This window comes from Cervus canadensis, chromosome 19 (genome assembly GCF_019320065.1).
Source record: "Cervus canadensis isolate Bull #8, Minnesota chromosome 19, ASM1932006v1, whole genome shotgun sequence".
In the NCBI taxonomy this organism is placed as follows: Eukaryota; Metazoa; Chordata; class Mammalia; order Artiodactyla; family Cervidae; genus Cervus; species Cervus canadensis.
Window position 1 is genome coordinate 24,451,011 of NC_057404.1, and position 20,314 is coordinate 24,471,324.

General features: G+C 40.5%; 1 protein-coding gene across 5 annotated transcripts in view; it reads left to right on the forward strand.

The window, feature by feature from the left end:
• KCNIP4 (potassium voltage-gated channel interacting protein 4) overlaps nucleotides 1-20,314 on the forward strand; it is a 1,241,727-nt gene that overhangs the window by 1,134,701 nt on the left and 86,712 nt on the right. For all 5 annotated transcript variants that reach the window (XM_043438745.1, XM_043438750.1, XM_043438749.1 and 2 more), the window contains one exon: nucleotides 4,439-4,563. In XM_043438745.1, the coding sequence (XP_043294680.1) occupies nucleotides 4,439-4,563 (125 nt within the window). The remainder of the gene's footprint in view (nucleotides 1-4,438; nucleotides 4,564-20,314) is intronic.

A 20,314-nucleotide genomic window follows, 5' to 3' on the forward strand; every position in this document is an offset into this window, starting at 1 on the left:
TGGCTAAGAAGGAAAAGAATCTGCCTGCAATGCGGACTTGGGTTTGACCCCTGGGTAGGCAAGATTCCCTGGAGAAGTAAATGGCTACCCACTCTAGTATTCTTGCCTGGAGAATTCCATGGAGAGAGGAACCTGGGGGGCTACAGTCATGGGGTCACAAACAGTTGGACACAACTGAAAAACTAATACACTCACTATTGTTTCCAGGTGATTTGAATTCCAATTTCTGGCCTAACTGTGTCATGGCCTAAGGGGACAGTTGACTCAGACATAGGACATCCTTGGCCCTAAGAGACTAAAGTCTAAGGAACAAAAAGTAAAAAGAGACAGAGAAGCTCAAGGGTATCTGGGTTTGGGAATCTGTCATCTGATTAAAAACAGATCTGTTAGAAGACACATGAGTTAAAACACTAGTTGTATTCAATTTGTCAGGATGCAAAAGCACCGTTGAATGAGCAATGCTACTCTGACAGCAAGGCTCCTGCATAGTTACACCTTGGCAGAAGCCTCGAGGTGATTGAGGGGGCCAGAGTGCCACCTGCTTCTGGTTTTATGCCCAAATAAACCACCCAGCCTATCTGAACCCAGATCTCTCAGTGGTAAAATATGGGATAGCATCATCGGCTCAACAGACTTCAGTTTGATCAAACTCCAGGAGATAGTGGAAGACAGAGAAAGATAGTGGAAGACAGCCCACCAGAGCTTGGTGGGCTGTAGTCCATGGGGTGGCAAAGTCCGACTTGACTTAGCAGCAGAACAACAACAACAAAATACAGGAAAGCAAACAACATTTTGTGTTCTTTCCAGCTCTGCGATCCCATCACTTCCAAACCTTATTCTACATGTTTCTAATCAGCAAGGCATCAACCACCACCACAGTGATCTCCTCAAGGCACCCAGGCGTGTTTTCCCAGAGCACTGGGGTTCCCTGGCTGCTTGGTTTCTGATTTAAAATACTTCATCTCCAAGATATATAATTGTTGCTATCTCTTAAAACACCATATCACTAAGCTCATGATCTTTTGACATTAAAAAGTCAGAGATCAAATCCCAGCTCTGTCACTAAGTAGCTACGTGATCTTGAGTAAGTTAGTTAATCTGTATCGTTCAGTCGCTCAGTCATGTCCAACTCTGACTACAGCATGCTAGGCCTCCCCTGTCCCTCACTATCTCCTGAGGTTCACCCCAGTTCATGTCCATTGAATCAGTGATGCCACCTCACCATCTCATCTTCTGCTGCCCTTTTCTCATTTTGCCTTCAATCTTTCCCAGCATCAGGGTCTTTTCCAATGAGTCAGCTGTTCACATCAGGTTTGAATCTCTGAGTCCCTTTCTATTCCATGTAAAATAAAGACAATGATACATGTCTCACATGATTTTTGTTGGTATTCAAATGACAGAAAATATGCCAGGCTTAGAGCAAAAGCTCTCTGGAGGATGGAGGTTCTTATTAATAATCTCATCAGAATGTTTAAAAAATTGGACGTTAGCACGCTAGAGACAGTCTGAACTTGAACAAGTGACTTAAGTGCATGTATTAGCTCCAGCTGCCATAACAAAAGGCCTTGGACTGAGTGGTTTAGACAACAGAAATTATCTTCTCACAATTCTGGAGGCTGGAAGTCCAAAATCAAGGTGCCAACCAGGCTGGTTTCTCCTGAGGCCTCCCTCCTTGGTGTGTAGATGGCTGCCTTCTCGTCAAGTCCTCACGTGGCCTTTCCTCTGTGCCTGTGTATCCCTGCTATCTTCCTCTCTTCTTGTAAAGAAACAGTTCATAGTGCATTAGAGCCCCACTCTTATGACATCTTTGAACTTTAATTATGTTCTTAAAGGTCATACTTCCAAATTCAGTCATATTGGAGGGGTTATAATTTAACCCATAACAAGAACAGAAAGTCAGATTGCAGTAGATTAAAAAGAGAAGCCTGGCGTGCTGCAGTCCATGGGGTCACAGAGTTAGACACAGCCTATCGGTGAACAACAATGAAAAGAGAACAGGAGAGAGGAAATGGACCTGGTGGATTTAGTTCACTTCTCAGTTGACAGTGCAGGAAAGAAGAGAAAAAAATGCTAATTTTAATCAATGGTATTTCTCTTGGTATTGAGAGAGTTTGGCAAAAAAAAAAAAAAAAAGGTTTGGCATCGAAGACTTGGGTATAAATTCAACCCCTGTCTTTTCTTCTATGTGACATTGGGACACACATCTCTTCACTTCTATGAGACTCAGTATCCGACTATGTAAAAAACGGACAATTCTACCTCATTGTGGAGTTACTATGAGGATTAGAATTATAGCAGCAGAGCACCTAGCCCATCTCTTGGTACTTAATGAATTCTAAGTATTGTATTAAAAGGGCTTCCCTGGTAGCTTAACTGGTAAAGAATCTGCCTGCATTGCAGGAGACCTGGGTTCGATCTCTGGGTTGGGAAGGTCCCCTGGAGGAGGTCATGGCAACCCACTGTAGTATTCTTGCCTGGAGAATCCCCAGGGACAGAGGAGCCTGGCAGGCTACAGCCCATGGAGTCACAAAAGTTGGACATGACTGAGCGACTAAGCACAGCACAGTGAATTTAAAAAAAAAAAACAACCAAAGTGCACGCTTTTAAACAGTGGCTGAGTCACACTGTGAATTTCCCAGTCTTTTTTGGAGTCCTGTTGTGCTCTCCGCAGAGTTTGCCTCCAGGAATCTGCGTCTTGATTAGGTTAGGTGGTGCTGCTGCCGTAACTTATCATGTGCTGGTGATTGCTGATGATTTCAGGTATGTTTTTAGAGCTTGTCAGCCTTCTAGAAATAAAAACAGCCCTTTGGCAAGTAGGAGTCATTAAGAAGTGAGGTACCAGTCAGCTAAGTAAACAAGAGTCTGCAGGCAGACTCTTCAAGTGTGATACTTTGAATACTGCGTGTGATGCTCATCATCACATTTAGTTCACTTACAGTGACCCTCTGAGTCTTTTGCCTCAGTCTCAGCATCTGTAAATCTGCATCAGCTGGAGGGAGAAACCAGGTTGATAGTGTGGTTCAGCTTGCTATGTGGTTGCAAAGGTTGAGAAGTTAATGTTCTATTTTGTTTCTTTCCAATGGAAGGGTCATTGGATCCAGAGGAGGTTATGCTATGATTGAGAGACTGCTCAGAAAATCTAATTAAAATTTCCTCTAGTTTTTCCCAGGCTATGTTTCTCAGAAAAATGCAAAGAGAACGTTGTAATTCCAAACAAGGCATTCAAGATCCACCAACTGTCCACTAACCTCAGTTTGAGAAATAATTTTCCAGAAGGCAGCTAAGGTTCAAAGGTCTCCAGAGGAATGGGAACAGTAGTGGCAACATCATTTGTTTCTTGATTCACTTATTCATTAATTCCATATGAAGATTTTAGCAGAGGTTCCTTGTGGAGAGAAGGGGTTCGATGGACAAATACCTTTGGGGTCAATGGGTTAAACGGAAGTTAAATAGAAGTCTTTGTTGAAAATTTTCCAGTGTTTTGCTCTGAAACAGCATTAAACTTTACAGAATCTCCCAGGTTTACATGGACACAAAATTCTTTTTTTGTGTAGAGACTCTTTGGGAAATTATATGCATATATAATTCTCAAAGCAAAGTACAATATTTCAGCATTTATCCATAAGTATGGTTTCCCTTGGCTGCACAGTAGGGTATAGCCAGAAGGTCCCCTTGGCTCCAGTCCACCCCTTGTGAAGGCTGGGTTTATGCCAGTCAAACCAGCAGTGGAGTCCTTTCCTCACTTCAGCACCTAATCTGATTGACTTATTTGTAGCCCCTGGCAAGATACTTGATTTTAATGGAATCTTCAGAGTGTATTAGTGGAGTCCTGCCTCATTGTTGCATGATACAAGTGTGGTTCTGACTGTTAAACAAAATCCCATTTTTATCACTAGTACTTAGTATATATAGGGCTTTCCTGGTGGCTCAGTTGGTAAAAAATCTGCCTGCAATGTAGGAGATCCAGGTTCAATTGCTGGGTTGGGACGATCCTCTGGAAAAGGAAACGACAACCCACTCCAGTGAAATCCCACAGACAGAGGAACGTGGTGGGCTATAGCTCATGGGCTCACAAGAGAGTGTATATATGTATTTATATATATATATAAGTCTATGTATATATATACATATGTATCTTAAAAACCTCAAATGTTTTTGAGGTTTTAAGATTGTTCATAGTTTTTACACTTTTCAATCTATATTGTAAAAATGTTCATATTGTGATGTCTAATGACTAGAAAGTTTGAAAAAATATTCTGTAGGATTAGCTTAATACTGTATATCCTAGGAAATATAAAGACGTTTGTTGGCAGTGTGAGAATCCTTCCTGTGGAAGTGTCACAAACATCCAGTAAGCATTTCATTCCATTTTCCTGTTTGTTGTGAATACCCATTGGTGAGCAGTGACTGTTCTTAAGACTTTGGTTTTCCTCCACAGATAGCGTGGAAGATGAACTGGAAATGGCCACCGTCAGGCATCGGCCCGAGGCTCTCGAGCTTCTGGAAGCCCAGAGCAAATTTACCAAGAAGGAACTCCAGATTCTTTACAGAGGATTTAAGAATGTAAGAACTTCCTTTCTGACTTTACTTTCACACAGTTCTCAAAGGATCATTGAGAAATGAGAGGGGAAAGTGGAAAATGTGCAGTTCTGTGATATTCTTCCAGCACATGTACCCTTCTTATCAATCTTTTCTACATATGAAAGTTGTTGATATCCATTTGGACTTTGATTCACTTTGGTACACTATCGCTCATACAATCAAACAAGGATGAGTACAGAAGAAAGGTTTACTCAATTCAATTCCTAGTTGGGCTTTTCTTTTTCCCTTTCAGTTATATCGCCATCATTTCGATAAGCTCTAACATCTATAAGTTTAGTTGTGTGTAGATGGGGGTCCATCAAAGAACTCTGTTCCTGGCATTGGAGAAAAGTCATGATAAGTTTGATAGTTTCTGAAAGACCATGTTACCCGTGGCTCTGGACCACAGGTGTCTATAGGTCCCTGTTTCTGGTCCCCTGTGATCCAGGTAGACCTATCATGCTCCCTCCTGAGTGGAGCATCTTCAAGAGCTGTGATTGTCCTTGGACACCAAAGGGCAAGGGTGAGAGTCAAGAAGTGGACTGGGCAATCTGCCAAGCACACAGTCTTAGGGATGCCTTGCTATGTGCTTAGCATTAAGCTAAATACTGCTGGTTATTCGAAAGCCAGGGGAGATATTTTTCCTCAAGGAGCTGCTGGTCTGAATAGGGAGAGAATACTTGCTGTCAAGAAGTTATTTGAAAGTAATTCATCCTTCAAAGTAGTAAACGGTCTTATATTTAATGGCACACGCAGCCCAACAGGTATACCATTCTTACACGTATGTAAACCATAGTTACATATGCTACAAGTGCCCCTTGGGAACTAGATGAAATTGCTTTGATTCCTCCTCAAATCTTCTCCCTTACAGTCCCCATTCCATGGTTTGTAGGAATCTATAGTGGCCAAAGATTTCTGATGATGCCAGTCTCTTTAAATCTGTCCATCTCAATGCTCTTTCTGTCCAACTTCATGCAGATGAAAAACCCTGCCTCTTCTATGGTATCCAAACAAAAATTTACCTAGAGAATTTGTGGCACTAGTTGCTTTTTCAGAATATTTTTATAAGGATCCAACATGCATATTGCATGCAACTTCCCACCATTTTTCTCTCTGAATCCATAGGCTCTTTCTCTATCCCATTTGGGCTCCTCACCACTTTCCCTGCCTGCACTTCCTAAATGTTTCCTTCCATTGCTTCTCTGAAATGCAGTTCTTCTGACAGCCTTTGTGGGGATGGACTAGGGTGATGAGGAAGATGATACAATGGAACTAGGTGCTTACCCCACACAAGCAGGACCTCTATTATACACTGTAATATCAAGATGACACACACAAATAAACAGGCATAAAGAGAAAGGGGCTTTGAAAACTAGGCTCAAGAATTATGAGTTATGCCTAGGCTACACCAGAGAGAGGAAGAAGTTACTATGAGTCAGTTGCACTGACCACTGACTGCAGCAAACAGGTGAAAATGACCAAGTCTTGGATGAAAGTAAATGCTAAGTTAAAGCTCATCACAGAATAAAACTTCAAAGGCATTCCTGTAAACATCCAAACTTCCTTGTTCCAAATGAGAGATCTCGTGATAAAAAGTTTTTTTTTTCCCCCATTGCAACAGTGGATTACGCATCAGACGCAAAATGGTTGTCAACTAGAGAACTAACCTCTCAGCATCCCTGCATTCCTCCACTACCTCTGTGTTATTGCTTCACTGCGTTCGGTGTAGGGCTCTCCATTTGGGGTCCCGCTGCCTTTCATACCATTTGTTGCAAATTGGAATCATGATTTCTGCCACCATCAACCTTCGGAGCCAGCATCTCTGCAGTCTGTCCTCTACAAGTGGCACTTCATGAAAAATTGCCCAGGCTCTGAAGTCTGCATTGTTTTCACTGCTTTGTTTAATATTTTTCTTTGCCTGCCTGTCTTCTTTTTCTTTGCTTCCCTTCCCTCTCTTTTCCTGACCTCTTTTCATTCCCCTTTTCCTATCCTCCTGATCCCTTCTCTATTTCTTCATTCTTCCAATCTCTCCTTCCTCTTTTAGTTCCTTTATCTCTTATCTATGTCAATTCTTGTCTACTTATTTTCACTTCTTCCCCTTCCTTTCTGTCTTTAATTTTTCCCTTTTCTCTTCATTATCTTTCTGTTCTCTTACCCCACCCCATGAGATAAATGTCCAAAAGATCTGAATGTGCCCAAAGCATGTTTTATATAATTCTTTAAATGAATGGGCTTCATAGTTTGCTCAAAATGTTACTAACCAACGTCTCTGATAAATAAGAGTGGCCCTTTAATTTTCATTCATTTCCTTGTAGTCAGTGTACAACTCAAATGTGGTTTAAAATACAGCAAGAGAGGCCTTAAAGAAGCACACTCTTATTTTACAGAACGACAGCAATCTGAACCAGTTTAGCATCAGAGAAAGGAAATTAACCACCCTTGGGTTCCTAAACACCAATTATCTCAAGTCCTTAAGATCAAAAAGTCATTTCTATGTCACTAATTAAGATACTCATTTTTTTTTTTTGAAAAGACAACCTAAAGTATAGGAGAAAATATTTGCAAATCATATACATAATAAGGGATATGTATCCACACTATTTGGCAATAAGGAGTTCATGATCTGAGCCACAGTCAGCTCCCGGTCTTGTTTTTGCTGATTGTATAGAGCTTCTCTATCTTTGGCTGCAAAGAATATAATCAATCTGATTTCGGTGTTGACCACCTGGTGATGTCCATGTGTAGAGTCTTTTCTTGTGTTGTTGGAAGAGGGTGTTTGCTATGACCAATGCGTTCTCTTGGCAAAAAAACTCTATTAGCCTTTGCACTGCTTCATTCCATACTCCAAGGCCAAATTTACCTGTTACTCCAGGTGTTTCTTGACTTCCTATTTTTGCATTCCAGTCCCCTATAATGAAAAGGACATCTTTTTTGGGTGTTAGTTCTAAAAGGTCTTGTAGGTCTTCATAGAACCGTTCAACTTCATCTTCTTCAGCATTACTGGTTGGGGCATATGCTTAGATTACAGTGATATTGAATGATTTGCCTTGGAAACGAACAGAGATCATTCTGTCATTTTTGAGATTGCATCCAAGTACTGCATTTCAGACCCTTTTGTTGACTATGATGGCTACTCCATTTCTTCTAAGGGATTCCTGCCCACAGTAGTAGATATAATGGTCATCTGATTTAAATTCATCCATTCCAGTCCATTTCAGTTCATTGATTCCTAGAATTCCAACGTTCACTCTTGCCATCTCCTATTTGACCACTTCCAATTTGCCTTGATTCATGGACCTAACATTTCCAGGTTCCTATGCAATATTATTCTTTACAGCGTTGGACCTTGCTTCTATCAACAGTCACATCCACAACTGGGTATTGTTTTTGCTTTGGCTCCATCCCTTCATTCTTTCTGGAGTTATTTCTCCACTGATCTCCAGTAGCATATTGGGCACCTACCGACCTGGGGAGTTCCTCTTTCAGTATCCTATTATTTTGCCTTTTCATAATGTTCATGGGGTTCTCAAGGCAAGAACCCTGAAGTGGTTTGCCATTCCCTTCTCCAGTGGACCGCATTCTGTCAGACCTCTCCACCATGACCTGACAGTCTTGGGTGGCCCCACACAGCATGGCTTAGTTTCATTGAGTTAGACAAGGCTGTGGTCCTGTGATCAGATTGGCTAGTTTTCTGTGATTATGGCTTTAGTGTGTCTGCCCTCTGATGCCCTCTCGCAACACCTACCGTCTTACTTGGGTTTCTCTTACCTTGGACGAGGGGTATCTCCTCACGGCCACCCCTCCTGACATTGAACGTGGAGTAGCTCCTCTCAGTCCTCCTGAGCCTGTGCAGCCTCCACCCCTTGGATGTGGGGTTGCTCAGGGATCAAGACCATCCCCATGGAAAAGAAATGCAAAAAAGCAAAATGGCTGTCTGAGGAGGCCTTACAAATAGCTCTGAAAAGAAGAGAAGTGAAAAGCAAAGGAGAAAAGGAAAGATATCCCCATCTGAATGCAGAGTTCCAAAGAATAGCAAGGAGAGATAAGAAAGCCTTCCTCAGCAATCAATGCAAAGAAATAGAGGAAAACAACAGAATGGGAAAGACTAGAAATCTCTTCAAGAAAATTAGAGATACCAAGGGAACATTTCATGCAAAGATGGGTTCGACAAAGGACAGAAATTGTATGGACCTAACAGAAACAGGAGATATTAAGAAGAGGTGGCAAGAATACACAGAAGAACTGTACAAAAAAGATCTTCATGACATAGATAATCACCATGGTGTGATCACTCACCTAGAGCCAGACATCCTGGAATGTGAAGTCAAGTGGGCCTTAGAAAGCATCACTACGAACAAAGCTAGTGGAGGTGATGGAATTCCAGTTGAGCTATTTCCAATCCTGAAAGATGATGCTATGAAAGTGCTGCACTCAATATGCCAGCAAATTTGGAAAACTCAGCAGTGGCCACAGGACTGGAAAATGTCCATTTTCATTCCAATCCCCAAGAAAGGCAATGCCAAAGAATGCTCAAACTACCACACAATTGCACTCATCTCACACACTAGTAAAGTAATGCTCGAAATTCTTCAAGCTAGGCTTCAGCAATACATGAACCGAGAACTTCCAGATGTTCAAGCTGGTTTTAGAAAAGGCAGAGGAACCAGAGATCGAATTGTCAACATCTGCTGGATCATCGAAAAGCAAGAAAGTTCCAGAAAAACATCTATTTCTGCTTTATTGACTATGCCAAAGCCTTTGACTGTGTGGATCACAATAAACTGTGAAAAATTCTGAAAGAGATTGGCATACCAGACCACCTGACCTGCCTCTTGAGAAATCTGTATGCAGGTCAGGAAGCAACAGTTAGAACTGGACATGGAACAACAGACTGGTTCCAAATAGGAAAAGGAGTACATCAAGGCTGTATGTTGTCACCCTGCTTATTTAACTTATATGCAGAGTACATCATGAGAAACCCTGGGCTGGAAGAAGCACAAGCTGGAATCAAGATTGCTGGGAGAAATATCAATAACCTCAGATATGCAGATGACACCACTCATGGCAGAAAGTGAAGAAGAACTAAAGAGCCTCTTGATGAAAGTGAAAGAGGAAAGTGAAAAAGTTGGCTTAAAGCTCAACATTCAGAAAACTAAGATCATGGCTTCTGGTCCCATCACCTCATGGGAAATAGATAGGGAAACAGTGGAAACAGTGTCAGACTTTATTTTTTGAGCTCCAAAATCACTGCAGATGGTGATTGCAGCCATGAAATTAAAAGATGCTTACTCCTTGGAAGGAAAGTTATGACCAACCTAGATAGCATATTAAAAGCAGAGACATTACTTTGACAACAAAGGTCCTTCTAGTGAAGGCTATGATTTTTCCAGTGGTCATGTACGGATGTGAGAGTTGGAATGTGAAGAAAGCTGAGCACCAAAGAATTGATGCTTTAGAACTGTGATGTTGGAAAAAGCTCTCGAGAGTCCCTTGGGCTGCAAGGAGATCCAACCAGTCCATCCTAAAGGAGATCAGTTCTGGGTGTTCATTGGAAGGACTGATGCTGAAGCTGAAACTCCAATACTTTGGCCACCTCATGCGAACAGTTGACTCATTGGAAAAGACCCTGATGCTGGGAGGGATTGGGGGCACGAAGAGAAGGGGACAACAGAGGATGAGATGGCTGAATGGCACCACCGACTCTATGCACTTGAGTTTGAGTAATCTCCGGGAGCTGGTGATGAACAGGGAGGCCTGGCGTGCTGCGATTCATGGGGTCGCAAAGAGTCAGACACGACTGAGCAACTAAACTGAACTGAACTAAGGACTATGAAAGAATTGCTTCCAACTTTTACTGTCATCCTACCTACACTACTACATTACTTCTCCACAATCACTAGCAAACTTCCTGCATTCTAATGAGCCCCCTGCATAATTCATGAAGAAGTTGCAAGTAATCAGGTTAGATGTCTCAAAGCTTTCCAAGCCTAATCTACCTGTCTTTGACCAGGCATTCTCTGCCATCCCCTCTGCATACATGATCCTAACAGCACTCAGTCCCTCATATCTGTTGAGGATCTCATGCCTTTTATTAATAGCTTCTCAGGGACTTTGCTCCTGCAACTTTCACTCCTCTCCCCTGAACCATCAGCTACTCTTTCTATATTAGAACATTCTCCAATGTGGAGTTGGGAGGCAGAAATATACAGTCTTATCACATGTCCTTCTGCAGCTACTTCACCTTTGTGTACTGTCTTCACAGCAGATTGTCTCAGCTTATCCTGAGACCATTCTGTCTTCAACCTTATCATCACTCATAAGATGGAAAACATGTTCTAAGCACCTGTGGGTACCAGACTCCCAGACTGGTGCTTTCCAGACTTTGTGCCCACGGGAACGTTTCATGAGGGAAAAGGGTCCTCAAGGAACTATGGTGGGGTGGGCAGGGAGCCAGACTGAAGACAACAATGCAACAAGTGTGATGAGAGCCTTGGCCTCTGGAGCCAGCATAGGCTGGGATCAGATGGTGAGGAATGGGCTTCGCCTGGTTGGTCCTAGAGATAGATGTCTCCCTCTGTCTGATTGTCTGTCCCTATCTCTACCCCTCACTCTCACACATTCTCTCTTAGGATCAGGTTCTCACCAGCAGGATGCCAATCCAGTGCCTCCCATCCCAGTCCAGGTGAGGAGCCTGGTGTGGGGGGATTGGCCCCCCATCCTCAGTGTGTGTAGAATAGAAGGGTAAAGACCCAAGATACTCATTTTTAATGAAACCTTTTAAAACTCATATTTTAATTGAAAGGATAAACTATTCATCAACATCTTAGAACAGTTGTATTTATATGAAAGTAGCTGAACATCACTGAAAGTAAAGGTCGCTAGTGTCCCCCCAATCTTTTCCCAGTCCTATATATCTGATAGCATTTCTCCAAAATATATTGTTAATATAAATGGGAAATGGGAGTAAAGGAAGATAGTGAGAGAGAATCCCTTAGCCCCTCACCATATCTTATCCCCACATTTTAATTTCTCTTACCACATGCTAAACTGGGTCTTCAAAAATAGGCTACTGACAGAAATGAAGAATACAGTACAGTGTTTCTGAACCTTTACTGTGCCTAGGAATCATATAAAAGATTTGTTAAAACAGATTGCTGGACCCCAGCTCAAAAGATTATGATTTAGTTGGTCTGAGATTGGAGTGGAGAATTTGCCTTTCTCATATGTTTCAAAGCAATGCTAATGCTGCTGATCTGGGGATCACACATGAGGAATCACAAGTACAGTTCAAGCACCAGAAACATTGGTGTCACTCAGACTCAGGTCCATATCTTATTTGTTTAGGGAGATCCCTTTGAATCAGTGGTCTCTCTGTCCTTGTCTCTACAAATCGGGATAATGTAACTTCATTACATGGACTTTGCCTTATTTTGATGTTTTGGAGGGTTTTTTTTTTTAAATAAATTAAGATAGTAAACATGAAGTTCAGCAAAAAAGAATTATTACAGTGTGGCCCTAAACAGTTAACTTCAGTTTTATGTTCTATCAAAGTGGGACAGTCATAGTTGACCCAAATATCCCCCACTAGTGTTTTGGGTTTTGAGCTACATAATTATATGTTAAAAAGTATGTGGAAAGATGCAAGGTATTAGCTACACATCAGCAATTTCATGTTACAATTGTCTAGGGAACTTTAAAAACTACAAATAACTGGTATGATGCTTGGTGATTCTGATATAATTGCTCCCAGAAGAAGCTTGAGCATCAGAATTTATAAAGCTCTCCAGGTAATTACAATGTGCAGCCAAGTTTGAGAACCACTGAACAAGATGTATAAGATTGTAGCCATAAAGTTGCTTCTATCACACACTGAATTGACCTCTTTGTGATGAGCCCAATAATGTCAAATATTAATGGTTAAACTGATACTTGGAATCTTAAACCTTTGGTGTGTGGGATGTGTGTGTAAGTGGTCTTACCTCAGATGAGTCTGATTCAGTTAAATCTCGGGTGATGCTTACTAATCTTTTTTTAAAAGTCTTAATTTTTAAAAAATCCCATTTTAATAGACTGCTAACAGAAAGTTGCATTTGAAAAAAACTGACCTAGAAGGTCATGCAAGAATCTATATACATAACTCATAAACTTGCTTTCCTGTTTTGCTTTCAAAATCAAGCATAATTTCAGTCAACACTAGGTGATAATGAATGGTGTTCTGGGCATTAATTTTTCATATGGCTATGCCTTTTGGACATTTCTTCTCATTAATTAATAATTTAGAGCATATTCTTCCCATTTTTTAAGGCACAGGATGAAAGATGTTTGCAACTAGTTAGACTTAATATGTTTTGGACACCTGGCTACTTCCTGTTCCATGTCTTTCCCTGCTTCCTTTTCTCTCACTATTTTGAATTTTAATAGGTCAAAGTATCCTTTAAATTCAAATACATCTTTGAGGTATCACTTTAATACTTGTAAATGTCATTCTTCCCTAAAAATGTTGTGTTAATATTCTTTATATCTAAAAGTACAAGATGTCTACATTAGTTTTCTATTGTGTGTAATAAATTACCACATATTTAGTGACTTAAATGCACATTCATTATCTCACAGTTTCGAAGGTCAGGAATCCAAAAATGACTTAATTGGGTCCTCTGCTTAGGACCTCATAAGGCTATAATTCAATTATTGGTAAAGCTACAGTTCTTTCTGGATTTTAGAGCCTTCATCTAAGCTCATATGATTATTGGCAAAGTTCGTTTCCTTGTGATATTTCTGAGGTCCTCACTCTTGTGCTAGCTGCCAACCTAGGACCACTCATCTCCTAGGGCAGGGGTCCGTGACCCTAGGCCATGGAATGGTACAAGTCCATGGCCTGTTAGGATCTGGACTAAACAGCCGGAGGCGAGTTGTGGGCAGGTGAGTGAAGTTTCATCTGTATTTACAGCCACTCCCCATCACTCACTCACATTACCGCCTGAGATTTTTCCCATAGGAGCTCTAACCCTACTATGAATTTCACATGCAAGGGATCTAGGTTACTCACCTCTTTTGAGAATCAACCTGAAACCACCCCGCCCCCTCAACCCTGGTCTGTGGAAAAATTGTCTTCTATGAAACTAATCCCCGATGCCAAAAAGGTTAGGGACCGCTGTCCTAGAAGCTGTCTGTAGTCCCTTACCAATGGCCCTAACAGAGACTTTTTCATAACATGAAAGCTAACATCTTCAAAGCCAGTAAGAGAGAGTCTCTCTACTCTACTAAATCAGAGTCTTATTTAAAGTAACATAATCGTGGACCTAACATCTCCCATCACCCTTGCATGTCCCAAAACTCAAGGCAAGGGGATTAAAAAAGGCTTGATTTGTAGGGAGTCACACTTGCATGGTGTCCATCACAGTGGTGTTTGTGAGGAGGAGAAACCGCTATGAGTTAAAATGGCTAAATTCAGTCTGAAGCACAGTTAATCCCACCCTCAAAATTATGCCTGCAATCCAGACATCTTAACATATTTTTCCAAAAGTAGCACTAGCCTTTCCCCATGATTTCTACAAAAGATTTGATGTAATAGGCAAAGGAACCAGCAGGAGAGGAGAATTCTTTGATGGGGCATCCCCACCCTCCTTGAAGGATTTGAGAACTTCTGCACTTTAAAAATAGATTAAGGGAACTGAGGGTGAAATTGTAATAGAGATCTACATTTTTTTACAAAGAACATGTACATTAAAAGCTCTAAATCCCTCTTATGGTGGAGAGGGAGAAGCTGGGAGTTTTGTACAGGCCTGGAAAAGAGTGGAATCAGGTGATTAGGGTAGAAAAATAAGCTGCTAATTGTATAAGGCAATTTCTCTTTTGTCACAAGCCCTCGGAGTTATTCTTGAGGCTTTTATAGACTGATTGTGTGACTTTCAGCAAATCACTTCATCCCTGGCAGCTTCTGTTTCCCCGTCAGCAAATTACGGATTAAGATCTTCCCTTCCAATCATGAAGGGAGGTGGGTAATAATTGGTTTTGTACAGCTCTTGAAAGAGTCAGATAAAACTCTTCCTTAAGTGCAAAGTATTACTCATGTACTTTAGAATCAAGGTATAAGAACAGTGAAAATGTTATTTCCTATGCCCTAGCAGAGTTTTCTGTCAGACTTCCAAGAAGCAGGGCTTTGTGAGGAGAAGGTTGTCTACAGGTCTGAGCAGATAAACATGGCTGCCCTTCTGATTCCCAAGTCTGGCATGGTCCATGTGCTTTTCTGGGCTCAAACCTTTCAACTGCCATTCCTCACCATAAGCAGATAGTTTAACCTCTCAGGGTATCAAATTTTAATTTGAAGATTCAGGACATTAATACCGATGTAAATGAGAAGATGAGAAATGTTCTGCATAATCCCTTTCATTTAGAATGTGAAAAATAGACATTAAAGTCCTTTAGTATTTTCCTCTCATTCTTCTAAGTACTAGGGTAACTAAAATTTGTAAGGTAGACCTGTGATATCATCTCAAAGTATATTGCATTAAACATGCATTTATGTGACATATATACTTGGGCAATTGGATGCTTCCAGTTTGTTTCTTTTCTATCTTAACCTAATAAGATGCCATGCAAACAGGGTGTAAATTGAAACATGTAACTCTCCTATCTACAATCAGCCTTCCATTCCACCTTGCTGGGGTAACTACTCTTAATTTTCTTCTTTATTCTTCTAGATAATTTTTATAGGCATGTTTTTATGTGGGTGTGGCAGAAGCAGGGGTAGATTCTTTTGACATATATCCTAAAGATTAATTGTTTTTAGCTGATAATAAATAATTATTCATGAACACTTAATTTTATTTTCAAGTAACCGTTATATCCATGCTGACCAGGCGTTCCCTGTTTTGGGATACTTTAGTCTAGAGGGTTGGTTGACTTTCCAACTCTCAGGCTCCTCTTTGTTTGTTTGGGAGTCTCCATAGGGAAGGCAGCAATTTAAGGATTGCACGAGATTCCATCCTTGTTCCAAAGAGGGATTTACCCTACCCAGCATTCCCCCTCTCCCTCTAGGAAAGTAAATAAACAAACACACAAAAATAAAAACTCAAGAAAAAAAGAAATAAAAAGTAGACTTAAGACTCTTATTTCTGTTTAATCTATGAGCTTCCTAAAGACTATGTCCTGAGCTTCATGCACCTCAATATTCTCCACTCATTCCAGGCATCTGGCTCATGGTACCACTCAGTAATTGATTTTGGAATTAAAGTATTAGACTTTAATCACAGATGAAATTCATTCTGTATCATCCATAAAATACCTAAATTTTAAAATAGTTTTTGCTTTCATTAAGTGAAATACATATGCAAGATATTTAACTTATCTTTGCCTCCTAAACCTACCTTTTCTCGATAAATGTTTTCTACATTGGTCCAGTCACCTAGAAACTCAAATATCTTTCTGAACTCTTCCCTTAGAACTTCCTGCCTCTAATTAATCTCCGAGTTCAGTCAATTGTCCAGTCTTCATATCTCTCATATCTGCCCCTTCCTTCTCTTCTGCACTGTTGTTGCTTCACACACACAGCTGCCGTCTTTCACCTGCATGACCATATGGCCTCCCAGTCTGCTGGTCAACCTTGCAAGCAAAGTTTTCTAAGGACAGCAGTCTCAGTCCTGCAGCGGTAACTCACCTCTGCACGAAACTGCACATATTCTGGAGTAAAATGTCAATGTGACTAGACTCCAGTTCTGGTTGCCACTGGGCGATACGTGACCTCTCTGGGCTTCACTTATGTCATCTGCAAACCTGGAGAAACATCATCTCACAGATGGTTTGCAAAGATAATGGATGTAAAACACAGAGACAGAACCTATCACGTGATGGCAATCCAAAAGCAGGTTGACGGTCATTACTCCCATCGTTAATATTATCATTAGCACCACTGTCAGCATGCTGTTTCTTTGAATCATGGTACTGTCTAGAAGCTCTTCCTTAAGATATCTTTGCCGGCACTTTGACCTAAGGACACACTGGGAAATAGTGCACTTCATTTTTGTTTGATTTTACTCTGAGTTTTGAATTATTGGAGAAACTGACATAGTGTTTCTCCTAATGATGTCCTGACTGAGATTTTGTGAAAATCAAAAGATGTAACATAAATTGTAATGTTTTAAACATAAAATGCAACCTAGAGATTCACGTAATTTTAAAGAACAACTTGCATAAGAGCAACTCTCATAGAAAACAAATATTTCCTAGAAGCACTTCTAAAATCTAGATTTTTTTCCCGCAACAATCCTGTAAGCAAGATCAAATTTTATTTTTCTCTCAAGTCACAGGAGGGCTGGTCCAGGCTGATGGGGAAATTTTCTTCCATCAGGACATTCAGGGATCCAGGTTCCTTCCAGCACATTGCCCTGCATCCCTTGGCTGTGTTACTGGCCCCATCTGCATTGTGCAAACTAGGTCATTTTCATGTTACTATCCTGAGGGAAGATGAAAGAGCCATAGACAGGGGCAGGTGATTGTGCCAAGTTAGACCTAACACAGATATATGTGTGTATATATGTGTGTCTGTGAGTCACTCCCATTTACACCCCATGGGCTCAGTAGCCACATAAACTGCCAGGGGAAGCTAGGAAATGTCATCTCTAGCTGGATAGCAGTGTATGTGGATAGAGGGAGAATTGGGTTTAGAGGAACAATCAGTACTCTGCAAAAATCAATAAAATATTCTACTGAATTTTTCTAGAGAATCCTACAGGTTTCTTAAGTTAGTTTAATTAACCCTCCTGAGACAAAGTTTTTCAGTCTGGGAGTCATGTGTCTACTGACCTCAAACTCACATATCCCTTGAGGCATCAAAAATTTTTTTAAATAATAATAATAGTCCGTCTTCCGAGTGTGTCAAGGCTTGCTACTTCACTTAGCACAGTATCAAAAATGAATATGCTGCAAGTTCAGGAGCTGCTTCCTCTGAGGGTTTATGAATACTATTTGTTGTACAAGAAACCCAGTCTTCACGGCCCAGAACCCAAGTACAGGGTGGTGGTAAGATGCTCTGTGGATCAACATTAACAGTATTACTCCTTCTCATCTTTTTGGATGAACTAATTAATTCACACAAATAGATCACTGGGAGCCCAATAAATAATTTTTTCAGATTCAGTACATGTTCTTTAAGAGCCTGCTGTGCACCTTTGGGTGTCTTGTGGCTAAAACTAACAACAAATCCAGGGCACCATTCATCACTGCAAGTTGCTGATGGTTAACCTACCCCATAAAGTCAGATCTTTTTCCATTTTTTACAATTCCACTTCAATGTGTTCATTAATATAAACCCAAATGGCAATTATTCCAGTGACCCTGGAAGGCATTCAAATCTTCATTAAAATAAAACATTGCCAAACTTTGTCTTTTCAATGCTACATTTGAGTTGAGTGTGTTAAACTATATATCCTCTAAAATCTGTGCTGAATAATTTAGCTTGAGAGAACTACAAAGGAATGTCAAAAGAAAATGAGACAGAATCAGTAATTTCCTTAACTATGCACATTCTAATGAATTATGCTTAATTTATGACATTCCAACTCCCATAGAATTTTAGGAGATTGAGTCAAAACTTCTCATCTCAAGCTCCTCCCGGTTGTAAATATTTTCCATAAACATGTATGAAGCACTGATCATTTACTGCATACTCACTATATGCCAGGTACTTTGCTAATATTGGATATATATTTATGAATAAAAGAGAATTGTTTTCAACACTAGAGTTTGGTGTAAGAAGTATATAATTAATAAGAAAGGTGAAAAATAATTAAGGGCAAATTGTGGTATATTTCATGAAGGAGACGGACAGAATTCTGTCAGTGAGACTCGTATGTGGGCACAGGGGACCTAGAAAGTGTGATGGTTAATTTTTGTTTGTTGGCTGGATTAGGCCTTGGTACCTGGTTGTTGCCTCAAACACCAGTCTAGATGTTGCTGTGAAGCTATTTTTGTAGGTGTGATTAACATCTACAGTCAGTTAACTTTAAAGTGGATGACCCTTGATAATCTGGTTAGCATCACTCAATCAACTGAAGTCCTCAAGAACAAAATCTAAGGGGTTCCAGAGAAGAAGGAATTCTGCCTCAAGACTGTAACAGAGTTTCCGGCCTACCAGCCTGCCTGTAGATTTCTGATTTACCAGTCCCACAATCCTATGAGCCAATACTTTAAAACCCACTCTCTGTCTCACTCTCTGAATTTTGTTTCCATGAAGCACCCTAACTGATACATGCTTGCATGTTTAGTTACTGGGTCCTGTTCAACTCTTTGTGACCCCATGGACTGTAGCCTGCCAGGCTCCTCTGTCCATGGAATTTTCCAGGCAAGAATACTAGAGTGGGTTGCCATTTCCTACTCCACTAACTGATACAAAAGGTCTTTACTAACTCTAGGTGTTTTACGTAAGCCCTAGGGAAAGGATCATTCATGAAAAGAGCAAAGAAAGAATTATCCCCAGTTGAAGAAACAGCGGGAGTGAAAGTCCTAAGAAAGGGGAGGTTAACATGATTGAGGTTGAAGGAGAGAGGGATTCATAAGATGAGGCCATCCCCAGGTGGGCATGGAGCAGGTCACATAGAGTCTTGTAGGCTAGATTTTTTTTCTGAGTATGGTAGGAAGCCATTGATGGTTTAAGTAGGAGACTGACATTAAAACACTCTATTTGGCAGTAAAAGGTTTGGTCAAGGGGGAAGGATGAAGAAGAGAAAAGCAGTAAGGAAGATACTGCAGGAGTCTAGACAAGACATGATGGTGAACTGGACTGAAAATTGTGATATTTCAGATGTAAAAGAGGTAAAGGAGTGAAAGTGTCTGATCTGTATTTTCAAAATAAAAATGACAGAATTTGATGATGGACTGAAAGTGATCAGTAGAAAAAGCGTAACAATACAGAGGGTTCCAGGTTTTCTGACTTACACAAATGGAAAACACTTGCTAAGAAACAGAAAATTGGGAGAAAAAAGTTGAGTGGGTCAGGGATCAAAAGTTCAGAGTTAGTTTGTCTCATAAAGTTTTATAAAGTTTACTATGTTTTAGTTTAAAGTTACAGTTTAAAGTTTACAAAGTTTTACTATGGTTGGTAGTTGGGACTGAAGATATAAAGTTAAGAGTCACCAGCATATAGGATCATGAGTATAGATGATTAGTAACAACTATGAACTGACTGAACTGATAGCAAAAATAACATGTATTGAATACATATGATGAAACAAACTCTTTTCAGTGTACTTTTAGAGGTAATTAATTCCCTTCATTCCCTGAATAGCCCTCTAAAGCAAGCTTTATATGATATAATAAAGAAACTGAAGCACAGAATGGTTAAGTAACTTTCCTAGGGTCACACAGCCAGCAATGAATAAGTCTGGAATTTGGACCAATGCACTTTGGCTTCAGAGCCCATGCTCTTAACCACTGGGAATGACTGAAAAGAGAAAAGAGAGAATTCAGGCTTTGGATGTGAGAAACTCTGACAAGGCAAAGACAGAAAAGAAAAAAAAAAAAACTGAAGAAGCACAGAGATATGGGGATAAAGCCAGGAGAATATGGAATCATATCAGCCTAGAGACCACACTCCTCCAGGAAGTAGGAAATATGTTGAATGATGCCAAGCAGGCAAGCAAGAAAGCAAGATAAAGACAGAGAGGTGTCTATATCAGTAAAGGCTCTTGGATGGTAAGCAACAGAAACCTAGCCTGGCTAAGAAGAAGGGTAAAAAAAA